The following is a 12,483-nucleotide window of genomic DNA, read 5'->3' as shown; positions in this document are numbered from 1 at the left end:
ATCTCTCAGGCTCCCACTGCTTTTTCTGCTCCACCTTGCTCTCCTCTTAGGCTTAAACTTTTCCCTTTGTCAGACCCCCTCACTGCCTCCTCAGACCTCCATCAGAACCCTATTATCTTCTCTGTCAGACCCTCTTCTCTTTGATTCCTATCACCTGCCACCTCAGATTCCCACTATCTCCTCTGTCAGATCCCCAGTTCTTCCCCCATCTGGCCCATTAACTACCTCCTCCATCGGATCCCTGCCTCCTTTTAGACTCTCACAGCCTTCTATTAGATAGTTCCCCAAAACCTCCTCCATCAGACCCTCCACTGCCTCCTCCATTGGACTTCCCATTGCCTCTCCCCACAGACCCACTAGGCCCAGTGAGGACTGTTCATGTGACGCAGACCAGCAGCTCATCTGTCACCATCTCCTGGAACAGGGTTCCTGGTGCCACGGGATACAGGGTCTCCTGGCACTCAGGCCATGGTGGGGACCAGGGGTTTTGGAGGGGACCAGAAGTTTTAGAGGGTCATGGGGGGCAGGTCTGGGTGGAATAGGGGCTGGGGGGTTTTATTAAAGGTCCAGGTGGGGCATTGGGGGGCAGAGTCTAGCTAGCCCTGGAGCTGCGTCCATCCTCACTCCCAGGCCCAGAGAAATCCCAGTTGGTTTCTGGAGAGGCCACAGTGGCTGAGCTGGATGGGCTGGAGCCAGATACGGAGTACACGGTGCATGTGTGGCCTCATGTGGCCGGTGTGGATGGGACACCCGCCTCTGTGGTTGTGAGGACAGGTGAGTGGGCCCTGGCCAGCTGGAAATCACATCTCATTGGCTACCCCGCCCCAGTTGACCACTCCATCACTGCTCAGTGAGTTCGCCACATTGACTAAGTGTCCACCCTCAGCGACCTCCTGGCTGCCCCACACTGCCCACTCTGGGGCACTGGCCTCATCCCTCTCAGAGTTTGCCTACACTGACCGGTCCATACTAACCTCACACTGACCTTCAGACCTTCCTGCGTTGACCATGTTTGCACTGCCACCCCTTTCTCTGCCAGCCATCCAGTGGCCCCTGACCCCTTCCCCTGCCTTTGCCCTCAGACCCTGCGCCCGTGGGCAGTGTGTCGAAGCTGCAGATCCTCAATGCCTCCAGTGATGTTCTGCGGGTCACCTGGGTCGGGGTCACTGGAGCCACAGCCTACAGACTGGCCTGGGGCCGAAGCGAGGGTATGGTTCCCTGACCCTGCCCTTGTCCTTCCTGGCTGGGACTGCCCTCTCTGGTAAACCACCCCCACCCCGACCGTTGCCCCATGCTTGCCTGGCCAGGTGGCCCCACAAGACAGCAGATGCTCCCAGGAAACACGGACTCCGCCGTAATACGGGGCCTCGAAGGCGGAGTCAGCTACTCGGTGCGAGTGACTGCTCTTGTGGGGGACCGTGAGGGAGCACCGGTCTCCATTGTCGTCACCACGCGTAGGCGGAGCTTGGGCTGGGGCGAGTCTGGGATTGGCCTCCACGGTTTGGGGGCGGGGTTTGTGCTCTGCGGGTTAAAGGGGGAAGGAAGGATGAAGCCTGGGATGGGAAAAGGGGTCGGTTGGGATTGGCTTAGGAGCCAGTTGGGGGGCGGAGCCTCCCTGAGTCCCTTGCTTTCCATGTAGCGCCTGAGGCTCCGCCAGCCCTGGAGACCCTTCGCGTAGTGCGGCGAGGCGAGCACTCGCTGAGTCTGCGCTGGCAGCCGGTGCCGGGGGCACACGGCTTCCGTCTGCGTTGGCGACCCGAGGGTGAGAGGTTTCCCTCGGTAGGGGGTCAGGGACCGATGGGGGCGGGGCTGGGGGCGGGGTAGGAGAGGTAGGTCAGTGAGTGGGCCACGTCTGTCAGTGTCAGTGGGGGGATGTGCTGTGCGCTGGGATCAGTCATGCGGGGTCAGTAAAGAGAACAGGGTGAGCGAGAATGAGGAAGATCGGTTAGGAGGGTGGATCTGGTTAGCAGGGTCAGTCAGTGAGGTGGGCGAGATCATTAATGCCCGTCTGTAGCATCTTCCCACATGCCTTGGGTCCCCACTTCCATGCCTGCCCCAGGTGGCCAGGAACAGTCCCGGGTCTTGGGGCCCGATATCAGCAGCTATGAACTGGATGGGCTGGAATCAGCAACCCCATACCGAGTGTGGCTGAGCGTTTTGGGGTCAGCTGGAGAAGGGCCCCCCACAGAAGTGATTGCACGCACTGGTGAGCCCAGAGTCCACTCTTCCCTGGTGTGATGTTTCCCCCACTGATAACCCGCACTGGTTTCCTGCACCCCGTGGCCGTGAGTGACTCCTCCTGTAGCCCCTTACCACTCCTGACCCCAGCATGATCTCCCTTGACACTTCCTTTGCTAAGATGATCCTGCCCCAGAACCTCTTCAGATGATCTCTCTCTTCTGGGTTCTCAGGACATAGACTCTGATCCCTGGTTTTTGATTCCTTCTTCAGAGTCACCCCGGGTGCCAAGCACTGAACTGCGTGTGGTGGACACTTCAATTGACTCAGTGACTCTGGCCTGGACCCCAGTGTCTGGAGTATCCAGCTATATTCTGTCCTGGCAGCCGCTCAGACGCCCTGGCCAAGGTGAAGGGGAGGCCAGGATTGGGGTGGGCTGGCAGTTGGGGCTCTGTGGAAGACCTCCTGTTTAAACAGGTTTTATCTTTTGCAGACATCCCTGGGGCCTCACAGACACTTCCAGGGATCTCGAACTCCCAGCAGGTGACAGGGCTAGAACCTGGCATCTCCTATACCTTCTCCTTGACACCCATCCGGGAGGGTATACGGGGTCCTGAGGCCTCTGTCACACAGAACCCAGGTAAGGTGGGCACAGTGGGAGGGGCTTAAGGGGGTAGCTAGATGGGCCAGCTGCTTCAGTAACTCAGCCCCTTTCCTGCAGTGTGTCCCCATGGCCAGATGGATGTGGTGTTCCTGCTGCACACCACTCAGGACAATGCTCATCGTGCAGAGGCCGTAAAGCGAGCCCTGGAGCGTCTGGTGTCTGCGCTTGGGCCTCTTGGGCCACAGGCAATCCAGGTTTGGCCCCGGAGACAAACAGACCCCTTCCTATCCCAGCCCTTCCCCATCCCACACTTCACAGCAGCTACCATTTCCCTCCTCCACCACTGGTCCAATCTGTCTCCCAGCCCTTTCCAGGCTCCAGATCTCCTCATCTGCTGGTTGGCTGCCTATACTGCCATCACTGCTGACCCCCTAGTGTTCAGGTTTAGTCCCATTCCCTGAGCTCTATATCCCGCCCCCCCTCCCCGCCCCGATAGGCTCTGCCATCCTTGCTTTGCCATCTTCCCCAGGCTCTGTGTTCCCCCACCCCAGGTTGGCCTCCTGTCCTACAGTCATCGGCCCTCCCCACTGTTCCCACTGAATAGCTCCTATGATCCTAACATCATCCTGCAGAAGATCCGCAGCATCCCTTACATGGACCCAAGTGGGAACAACCTGGGTAAGGACTGCATTGTACATGGACTCTTGGGGCCTACCTGTTGGGAGCTGGGTGCCCTGGGTTCTGACATGTTCTTTCTCCCAGGCACAGCTGTGGTTACTGCTCACAGACACCTATTAGCACCAGATGCTCCCGGGCGCCGCCAGCATGTACCAGGGGTAATGGTTTTGCTAGTAGATGAGCCCTTGAGAGGTGACATCTTCAACCCTATCCGTGAGGCCCAGGCTGCTGGTGAGGAGGAGGGCTGGTGGGGATGGGGCCTGGGAGTCGGGCTGGCTCCAGCAGGGTTGTCATGCAGGCTGCTGGACCCCTCCTTAGGGCTCAGAGTGATGATACTGGGCCAGGCTGGAGCTGACCCGGAACAGTTGCGTCGCTTGGTGCCAGGCATGGACCCTGTCCAAACTTTCTTTGCTGTGGATGACGGTCCAAGCTTGGACCGGGCAGTCAGTGGTTTGGCAACATCCCTGTGTCAGACAGCCTTGGCCACTCAGGTTTGCAAGGGACCTCTGGGGGAGGGGTGACTGGTGGGGGAGAGGGCGCTGGAGACTCTTGGGACAATTGCCTAGCCTCAAAAAGACCTTATGTCCACAGCCAGAGCCAGAGCCTTGCACATTGCATTGTCCAAAGGTAAGTGTCCAGGGTTGAGAGGATGGGCGAGGGCCACACCCGGGGCTAGCCACTCTGACCCTCATGTAATGTATCTTTCCCCAGGGTCAGAAAGGGGAACGTGGAGAGATGGTGAGTGACCCTATTTGGGGGCAGAGAATGGTTGGGGGTCAGTGTGGCTGGGGGAAGTTGGTGGCACAGGGCTCACTGATCACCCTTCCTAGGGCCTGAAAGGACAAGCCGGGCCTCCTGGCCCCCCCGGCCTCCCGGTGAGTGCCTCCCCACGCCTGTCCTCTGCCCCCTGACCAGAGTACTGCTTCCTTACCTGCTCTCTCCTCTCAGGGCAGGGCTGGTGCTCCTGGACCCCCAGGGCCTCCTGGAAGTACCGTTGCAAAGGGTGAGAGGGTGAGTGGAAATCATTGGGGTTCCCCGAAGACACTCCTCCAAGTGTTCTCAGGGTTTTTAGAAGACAGAAGCAGAGAGCAGGGCTAGAACCGCAAGGGTGTTAGAAGTCTAAGTGGACATTTAAACCACACCAGAGACTCTTGGGCAGGGCCTATAGTAGAGCAGCCAGTGGGGTTTTGAGACTCCCCCCGAGAGCCTGGGTGTAAGTTCTTTTTTTTTTCAACGTTTTTTTTTTTTTTTTATTTATTTTTGGGACAGAGAGAGACAGAGCATGAATGGGGGAGGGGCAGAGAGAGAGGGAGACACAGAATGGGAAACAGGCTCCAGGCTCCGAGCCATCAGCCCAGAGCCTGACGCGGGGCTCGAACTCACGGACCGCGAGATCGTGACCTGGCTGAAGTCGGACGCTTAACCGACTGCGCCACCCAGGCGCCCCTGGGTGTAAGTTCTAAATCCCAGAGGCAGGGAAGGCCCCTCCACCTCATCATTGCCCTGGTACCTGGGATGAGTCCCTATTTAGCTCAGAAGGGCTGCTTCTCTGCCCCACTGCTCCACCCCAGCAACACTCAGGGGCCTGTGGGGTGGGAATCTAGATAAAGAATAGTCTAGGCTCCTCCGGCAAACCAAGGGCACGGAGGGAGGGTCCCTTCCTGCCCTGACCTCTTTGACTCCTTAGGGCTTTCCTGGGGCAGATGGGCCTCCAGGCAGCCCTGGCCGCCCTGGGACTCCTGGAACCCCTGGCTCCAAGGTAAGCAAGCCTTGCCCTTGCAGGTCATTTGGTAGGACTCTTTGCTTGAGTGGGTGAGTAGGTGGTCTGACTGCCCTGACTTCTTCCATTTACAGGGCTCCCCAGGGTGGCCTGGCCCTCGTGGAGATCCAGTGAGTTGCTTTCCCTTCTTTGCTCACCCAGTGTCTTCCCAAAGTTCTTTCTGGAGGGTGGGGACCCGTTGGGGGTGGGCAGTGTGGATGCGCTTGAGCCCAAGCATCACCCTTTGCTCTATTTTGTCCTCAGGGAGAGCGAGGACCTCGAGGCCCAAAGGGGGAGCCGGTAGGTGAAGGGGGAAGGGAGGGAGCCAGGATGTCCCAGGGAGGAACAGGCTGGATGCTATGCGGGGCCTGTGGCATGATAAGGAATACCTAGGTACCTCTGGGAACTTCTCCCGCCTCAAGGCTCCCATGCCCTGAATCCTGCCCTTTGCTTTCTGACCTGCAGGGAGATCCCGGACGAGTCATTGGAGGCGAAGGCCCAGGGCTTCCTGGGCAGAAAGGGGACCCTGGACCTCCAGTAAGTTCTAGGATGTGTGGGGGCAAGAGGTGTGTGGTGGGGAACCAGCAGGAGACAGGGTAGGAGTAAGGGTCAGTGGGGTTGTACTTTATACTTTGTCTCCTCCATTAGGGCCTCCCTGGATCCCGTGGCCCACTGGGGGACCCAGGACCCCGTGGTCCCCCAGGACTTCCTGGAACGACTGTGAAGGTGACAACATGATCCCTTTATGGTCTCATGACCTCAATGTGATCCAGTGACCTGGTGACCCCATTTGAACCCATATAACCCCTACTGGTTGCTCTGACCCCATATGACCCCTTAGCCCCCCATGACTCCTCAGTTCCTCCGTGACCTTTGTAATCCGATTTGTCCCAATGACCTTCATTTCTCCTGGTATATTTGGGAGTGGAGGTGTGGTCCAGGGTCATGGAGTCATGATCTGTCTTCCAGGGTGACAAAGGCGATCGTGGGGAGCGGGTAAGTGAGGGGCAAGGTGTCCTGGGGGTGGCTTGGAGTCTGATTCCCATTGGCTGGCTCCTGACCTACTGTTCTCTCTCAGGGCCCCCCAGGACCAGGTGATGGTGGCACTGTTCCAGGGGAGCCTGGGCTGCCGGTGAGGGAGCCTTGAGGCTCTGCTGGGGAACTTGGGGGCCATCTCAGGGGTGTGGATACTGAGGCTGAGGCTCTTCTGGGGCAGTGGGTGGGTGCTGGGCCTCATAGTTTGGGGCTCACGTTTTCACTCACTTTCTCCTAGGGTCTTCCCGGAGGCCCTGGACCCCAAGGCCCAGTTGGCCCCTCTGGAGAGAAAGGAGAAAAGGTGGGAGGCCTGACCTCTTGGTGTGCCCATTCTGGGGCGGAGGCTGAGGGAGGTAGGGTCTTCTACTCATCTGTTTCTCCTTCAGGGTGACTGTGAGGATGGAGCCCCAGGCCTCCCAGGACAACCTGGGAGCCCGGGTGAGCGGGTGAGTGTAGGGGCAAGGGTTCTGAGGGGTGGGCACAGCTCCCTCAGCTTCCCACCCTCTATCCTATGCTTATGCCCAAACTCAAGTCTCCAAACCCCTTCTAGGGCCCACGAGGACCTCCTGGGGACATTGGCCCCAAAGTAAGTGCTATTTTGGGAGGTCAGGTGTGGGGTGTGACCACTGGGACAATTCTAGGACTGGGGGCTGGGGGAGGATCAGGAGATGAGGGCTCTCAGCAGGTCAGAGGTTGTAGTTTTGGAGGCAGGATAGCTAGAGTTTGAGATGCCTTCTCTAGGGTTTGACAGTCAAGGCGCCTCTCCTATCTTTCTCCCCTTAGGGTGACCGAGGACTGAAAGGGGCTGTGGGTGAGATTGGAGAGAAGGTAAGTGCAGCCTAGGGGTTTCTCAGGGCCCCAGAGGGTCTGTGGCCAGACTCAGCTCTGACCCATTCTGTTCCATCAGGGTGAACGTGGACCCCCTGGCCCAGTGGGACCGCAGGTGAGCCCTCTGGCCTGATGCCAGTGTCCAGCTGACCTGTGCTCTGTGCCCCTTCCTGGTTCTGACTTCTCAACCTTGATGCCCCCTGTCCCTGGCCCTCCACCTCTCCTCACATGACTCTTGCTGATGCAGGCTCCAACCCTTAACCCCCGGGACCTGCTTTTTACTTCCTGACCCTGCTGAACTGACCCTGACTTCCACTGATCTGGACTCTGTCACCCCTCAGTTTGACTCCTGTTGCCTAAATCCTGACCTTTTGTGCCCTCTCTTCAGCATCCCCACAATTTCTAGCCCTTGCTTGCTACTATCTCCCTGCCCATCCCCCTGGATCAGCATTTCTGCTCTTCTTTCCCAGGGGTTGCCTGGAGTGGCTGGACGTCCGGGAGCTGAGGGGCCCGAAGTGAGTCTGTGACTATGGTAGGATGGGGAGAGGGGTTTTCAAGGGTTCCTCCTGCTCTGGCTTCATACCTTTTCCATATGCAGGGGCCGCCAGGACCCACCGGCCGCAGAGGAGAGAAGGTGAGTCATTGCCTGGGGGTCAGTCCCTCCCACCCCCTGCACTTGGGATTGTGGCAGGTGGGACACCAGGACCTGGAGTTCCTAGGTGGGTCTCTGACTCATCCCTGCCCCCATCCTTTTTCCACAGGGGGAGCCTGGTCGCCCTGGGGACCCTGCAGTGGTGAGCAAAGGGAGGATGGGGCTCTGAGCACAGCATGGCTCCTTGAGCACGAGCCTGCCTGTAGACCAGTATTCTAGGCTGAAACCCCATAACCTTGGGACCATGGGAAGGCTAAGAGTTCTGTGACTCTCCTGATGCCACAATGCATCTCCCGACTCTTGGCTGTAACCTGTGACCCTGTGACCATCATACAGGTCATGAACTCTGTGTAACCCCTGCCCTGCTCCCAGCGGTGACTCTGTGACCTCTGGACAGAGACTGAGCTCTATGACTTCTAGTTCCATATTACCTCATCCCCAGTCAATCACGTAGTACTGTAATCCCCAGGCAGGGCCAAGTGTGTCTGTCCTGTTTGTTTTCAGGGACCTGATGGTGCTGGGGCCAAAGGAGAGAAGGTAATTCTGGCGAGAGTGAAATGGAGGCTGATCCAGGGTTGAGGTCAAGGTCATGGGGTCTGCCTTTAGGCTTTCCTGGAGGCCCCTGGAAGTCATAGGGTTGTGGCATGATTGCTGGATTGTGGGGTCATGGAACCTGGGGCTGATGCTGATGGTTGATGGTCTTTGTTACTTCCAGGGAGATGTGGGGCCCACGGGGCCTAGAGGAGCTACAGGAGTCAAAGGGGAGCGGGTGAGTGAAGGGACAGTGTCTAAGGGGGTAGGGCAGGTGAGGGTTGTGCTCCCTGACTTCTGATCCTTTCACCACAGGGCCCACCTGGCTTGGTTCTTCAAGGAGACCCTGGCCCCAAAGGAGACCCTGGAGACCGGGTGAATAAATGTGGGGCTGGGGAGTGTGGCAGGAGATGAGGTAGTACCCGGGAGCCCCAACTAAGTCCTGTACTCCCCCCTACACCCTGCAGGGTCCCATTGGCCTGACAGGCAGAGCAGGACCCCCGGTGAGTACCTATGACCTTGGGTAACCTCAAGGTTTCTGGGGTTACCACCCCTCAGGGACTGGCTGCTATGTGCATCCTGCATCACCCCACTTTTGCCTCCTCCACAGGGTGACTCAGGACCTCCTGGAGAGAAGGGAGACCCTGGGCGGCCTGGCCCCCCAGGACTCGTCGGCCCCCGAGGACGAGATGTAAGAAAGCTGGAGTTGGGGGAGTCTTGGGGGGTAGGAGAATAGAATGTTGCTGTCATCGCGGGGTATCTTAGGACCAGGACTGATTCTCATGTCTCTCAGGGTGAAGTTGGAGAGAAAGGTGATGAAGGTCCCCCGGTAAGACTCCTTCCCACTCTGATTTCTGACCCGGTACCCTTGCATTGTGATCCCACTGGACTGGGGGCTCCCCCAGGTCATCGAATCCATTCCCTTGCCTACTGTCTATCTGGTGCCCAGACCCTTCTCTGCCCCTGCTCCTTGAGTCAGTTTGAGCCCAAGCCACCTGCTCAGTGTGGCTTTCTCTCCATCACCAGGGTGACCCAGGTTTGCCTGGAAAAGCTGGCGAACGTGGCCTTCGGGTGAGGCTGGCAGGGAGAAGTAAGGGGGTGCATATTGTGATGGGAAATTCAGGCATGGTTTTGGGGGTGATGGGGAACCTGAACAGTATGGGGGGTCATGGGAAACCTGCAGAATGCCACGAGGGCCTGTCTCAGACCAGCTGCTCTTCTCAGGGGGCACCTGGAGCTCGGGGACCTGTGGGTGAGAAGGGAGACCAAGGAGATCCTGGAGAGGATGGACGAAATGTGAGTCCTAACCCTGACCCCTAACCCCAACTTCAGCCATCCAGTTCCCAGCCCCCGCTCCTGCCATCCCAACCCTGCAATGATAAACGCTCACAATCCCCTGTGACCCCTTCGTCACAACCCCCAAAGGCCACTAGGATCCCCATGAGTCTTTAGTTTGCTTCCAAAGCTTCCTGAAATTGCTGCCTATCTTGAGTGACCCCTGACTTTCTACAGGGCAGCCCTGGACCATCTGGACCCAAGGGTGACCGTGGGGAGCCGGTGAGTAATGCCAGTGTTCTGGGCTTGGAGGGATGGGAGTTTCCAGTGCTTGGTCTGGTCAGTGTGTACATAAGGGGCCTGGAGGTCAAGGTGGGGAGTATTGATGGCTGTCTCCAGGCCTGACCTGCCTTCTGGGTGTTGGCATTGGGGTGCTTCAGGGAATCGGGGAGCAGAGTTGAGTCTGGGATGAACAGCCATGCCCTGTGATCTTGGGGCTCCTATTGATCATAATCATTTCCTTTCCCAGGGTCTCCCGGGACCCCCTGCACGGCTGGTAAGGGCTTAGCTGGGTGTGGTCCTCTATCCTGTCCCTCACCTGCTCCTGTTGGCGCCACATGGTATCCCTTCATCCCTTCCACTGCCCCCTGTTCCCCTCATGGCCTCCTGATAGCTCCATTGATCCCATAGCCCCTCACTGGCCCCAATTCTCCTTGTTGAACCATTCACTGACTATCCCCCCCCACCCGACAGGTAGACATGGGACTTGGACCCGGAGAGAAGGTATCAGGGTCTGTGGGTGGAGTGAAGCTCTGAGCACAGGGAAGCCCCCTGGTGCCTCCATGATGGGCATGCCTGCAGCCCTAGGGACATTCCTTCAACCAGCTTGTCTCTGCCACAGGGAGAGCCTGGGGACCGTGGACAGGAGGGTCCTCGAGGACCCAAGGGTGACCCAGGCCCCCCTGGAGCTGCTGGGGAGAGGGTGAGTGTGGTTGGTCCCATGAGGAGGTGTGGGTCTGGGAAAGCCTGGTCTGATTTCTTCCTTCCCCTATCCTCAGGGCATCAGTGGACTCCGGGGGCCCCCAGGCCCTCAGGTGAGTGATACTCTTTGCCCCAGCAGCCTCAGTCCTCCTCTTACCCTCACCTCTTATCTGACCTTGTTCCCTCCAGGGGGACCCAGGTGTCCGAGGCCCAACAGGAGAGAAGGTGAGAGGGCATGGAGGTTTTTAGCCCCAAGCCAGGCTCTTAGGTCCATCTTATCCTTTGAGGCCTCTTACTTCTCTATTTTCCTCAGGGTGACCGGGGTTCACCTGGCCTGGATGGCCGCAGTGGGCTGGATGGTAAACCAGGAGCCCCTGGCCCCCCTGGGCTGCATGTGAGTCATGATGGTCATGGTCTGGTCACACCTTTCCCTTTCCTCTTCATATGACCCCAGCCTCACCTGGGTCTTCTTGGTCTTGATGAACTCGGGAGCTAGGTGGGGTATCTGTGTCTTCTCCTAGAACCTTCCTGGGTGGGGGATGTTAGTGCCTTGCAGGCCTGAGTTCACAGGAACTAGTGGTGTTGTTGGTGGGTGGTGCTCCTGACCCCGTGATCACTGCAGACTCCCTGACTTTGAGTCTCTCCTCAGGGTGCTGCAGGCAAAGCTGGAGACCCAGGGAGAGACGTAAGTGAGGGGAGATCTGTTTTGTTTTTTTTTTTTAACATTTATTCATTTTTGAGAGTGAGAGAGACAGAGCATGAGAAAGGGAGGGGCAGAGAGAGAGGGAGACACAGAATCAGAAGCAGGCTTCAGTCTCCAAGCTGTCAGCACAGGGCCCGATGCCAGGCTTGAACTCACGGACTGCGAGATCATGACCTGAGCCGAAGTCGGACGCTCAACCGACTGAGCCACCTAGGCACCCCAGTGAGGGGAGATCTTAGGCCGGAGGGTGGCTCAGGTCCAGCATAAATTGCCCGGGGTCATCATTTCACAGTACCACTGGGAATAGGAGCAATTGGTCCAGCCCTGTCCTTGGGAGGGGTCTCAGTCCCTGGCAGGCAGGTTTTAGCAGGGTCCAGCTTTCTGACCTTCTTGACCTCGCCTTGCGGGCCTTATTAGGTCCCCCAAGTCCTGTAGGTTATTCCCTTGGGAGTTTTAGTAGGGGGGGGCCCTAACCAATGGAGTCTCTGCCTCAGGGGATTTCAGTGAGACCGCCAAATTTTGGGGGTCTCCACACTCAAGGAGGATCTTAATGGGGTCCTCCCCAGTCCATGGGTGTGCTCCAGGGGCTCTCAGTGGCTCTTTCAACCCTAGCAAAGACTTTTTCCAGGGGCTTCCAGGCCTCCGAGGAGAACACGGACCCCCTGGCCCGTCTGGCCCCCCTGGAGCCCAGGTGAGACTGAGTTTTCATGGTAGCCATGTTTTTAAAGTTTAGTTACATATGTATGTATATAATCTCTACACCCAACGTGGGGCTCGAACTCATGATCCTGAGATCAAGAGCCTCACGCTCTACAAACTGAGCCAGCCAAGCCCCCCTCATGGTACCCTTTTGCCCCGTTACTGCCCTCACCCAATCCCTGACTTAATGATCTGTTCCCACAGGGAAAGCCAGGAGAGGATGGCAAGCCTGGCCTGAATGGGAAAAATGTGAGTTTCTAGAGCAGACACAGGGACACCTACTGAGAAATGTCAGCACGTGTACCCAGACCAGATATGTAGCTGCACATGGGACACACAGACAGACACTTGCTGAGGTGTGTCAACACCCATGTACCTAGCCCAGACCTACATACAGATACATACTGAAATCCACGTCACGTGCACATCAGGCAGCCTCGCAGTGAGTTATGTGGGCATGCTGATTTGTGCCCAGATGGACTGACACCTGCTAGAATAACCCATAGCCACGGGATCAGGTGAAGAGCCACAGACACATATTGAGAGGGGCAGACATACTC

General features: G+C 57.8%; 1 protein-coding gene across 1 annotated transcript in view; it reads left to right on the top strand.

Moving 5' to 3' along the window:
* Nucleotides 1–12,483, top strand: part of COL7A1 (collagen type VII alpha 1 chain) — a 31,169-nt gene that overhangs the window by 5,312 nt on the left and 13,374 nt on the right. Inside the window, exons 16-64 of the mRNA XM_060630989.3 lie at nt 352–471; nt 631–774; nt 1,083–1,208; nt 1,308–1,454; nt 1,640–1,762; nt 2,060–2,206; nt 2,452–2,586; nt 2,672–2,818; nt 2,900–3,036; nt 3,334–3,460; nt 3,545–3,691; nt 3,779–3,951; nt 4,052–4,087; nt 4,172–4,198; nt 4,291–4,335; nt 4,409–4,471; nt 5,148–5,219; nt 5,315–5,350; nt 5,484–5,519; nt 5,685–5,756; nt 5,868–5,945; nt 6,189–6,215; nt 6,298–6,351; nt 6,493–6,555; nt 6,641–6,700; nt 6,805–6,840; nt 7,038–7,082; nt 7,162–7,197; nt 7,553–7,597; nt 7,681–7,716; nt 7,844–7,876; nt 8,239–8,271; nt 8,450–8,503; nt 8,581–8,640; nt 8,733–8,768; nt 8,876–8,956; nt 9,059–9,094; nt 9,292–9,336; nt 9,490–9,561; nt 9,778–9,822; nt 10,070–10,096; nt 10,294–10,323; nt 10,442–10,522; nt 10,599–10,634; nt 10,711–10,746; nt 10,835–10,915; nt 11,171–11,206; nt 11,853–11,915; nt 12,128–12,172. Of these exons, the coding sequence (XP_060486972.2) occupies nt 352–471; nt 631–774; nt 1,083–1,208; nt 1,308–1,454; nt 1,640–1,762; nt 2,060–2,206; nt 2,452–2,586; nt 2,672–2,818; nt 2,900–3,036; nt 3,334–3,460; nt 3,545–3,691; nt 3,779–3,951; nt 4,052–4,087; nt 4,172–4,198; nt 4,291–4,335; nt 4,409–4,471; nt 5,148–5,219; nt 5,315–5,350; nt 5,484–5,519; nt 5,685–5,756; nt 5,868–5,945; nt 6,189–6,215; nt 6,298–6,351; nt 6,493–6,555; nt 6,641–6,700; nt 6,805–6,840; nt 7,038–7,082; nt 7,162–7,197; nt 7,553–7,597; nt 7,681–7,716; nt 7,844–7,876; nt 8,239–8,271; nt 8,450–8,503; nt 8,581–8,640; nt 8,733–8,768; nt 8,876–8,956; nt 9,059–9,094; nt 9,292–9,336; nt 9,490–9,561; nt 9,778–9,822; nt 10,070–10,096; nt 10,294–10,323; nt 10,442–10,522; nt 10,599–10,634; nt 10,711–10,746; nt 10,835–10,915; nt 11,171–11,206; nt 11,853–11,915; nt 12,128–12,172 (3,470 nt within the window). The remainder of the gene's footprint in view (nt 1–351; nt 472–630; nt 775–1,082; nt 1,209–1,307; nt 1,455–1,639; nt 1,763–2,059; nt 2,207–2,451; nt 2,587–2,671; nt 2,819–2,899; nt 3,037–3,333; nt 3,461–3,544; nt 3,692–3,778; nt 3,952–4,051; nt 4,088–4,171; nt 4,199–4,290; nt 4,336–4,408; nt 4,472–5,147; nt 5,220–5,314; nt 5,351–5,483; nt 5,520–5,684; nt 5,757–5,867; nt 5,946–6,188; nt 6,216–6,297; nt 6,352–6,492; nt 6,556–6,640; nt 6,701–6,804; nt 6,841–7,037; nt 7,083–7,161; nt 7,198–7,552; nt 7,598–7,680; nt 7,717–7,843; nt 7,877–8,238; nt 8,272–8,449; nt 8,504–8,580; nt 8,641–8,732; nt 8,769–8,875; nt 8,957–9,058; nt 9,095–9,291; nt 9,337–9,489; nt 9,562–9,777; nt 9,823–10,069; nt 10,097–10,293; nt 10,324–10,441; nt 10,523–10,598; nt 10,635–10,710; nt 10,747–10,834; nt 10,916–11,170; nt 11,207–11,852; nt 11,916–12,127; nt 12,173–12,483) is intronic.

The sequence above is a fragment of the Panthera onca genome, chromosome A2 (assembly GCF_046562875.1).
Source record: "Panthera onca isolate mPanOnc1 chromosome A2, mPanOnc1 haplotype 2, whole genome shotgun sequence".
NCBI lineage: Eukaryota > Metazoa > Chordata > Mammalia > Carnivora > Felidae > Panthera > Panthera onca.
Note: the sequence above shows the minus strand (reverse complement) of the source record. Positions and strands in the feature narration are given on the sequence as shown.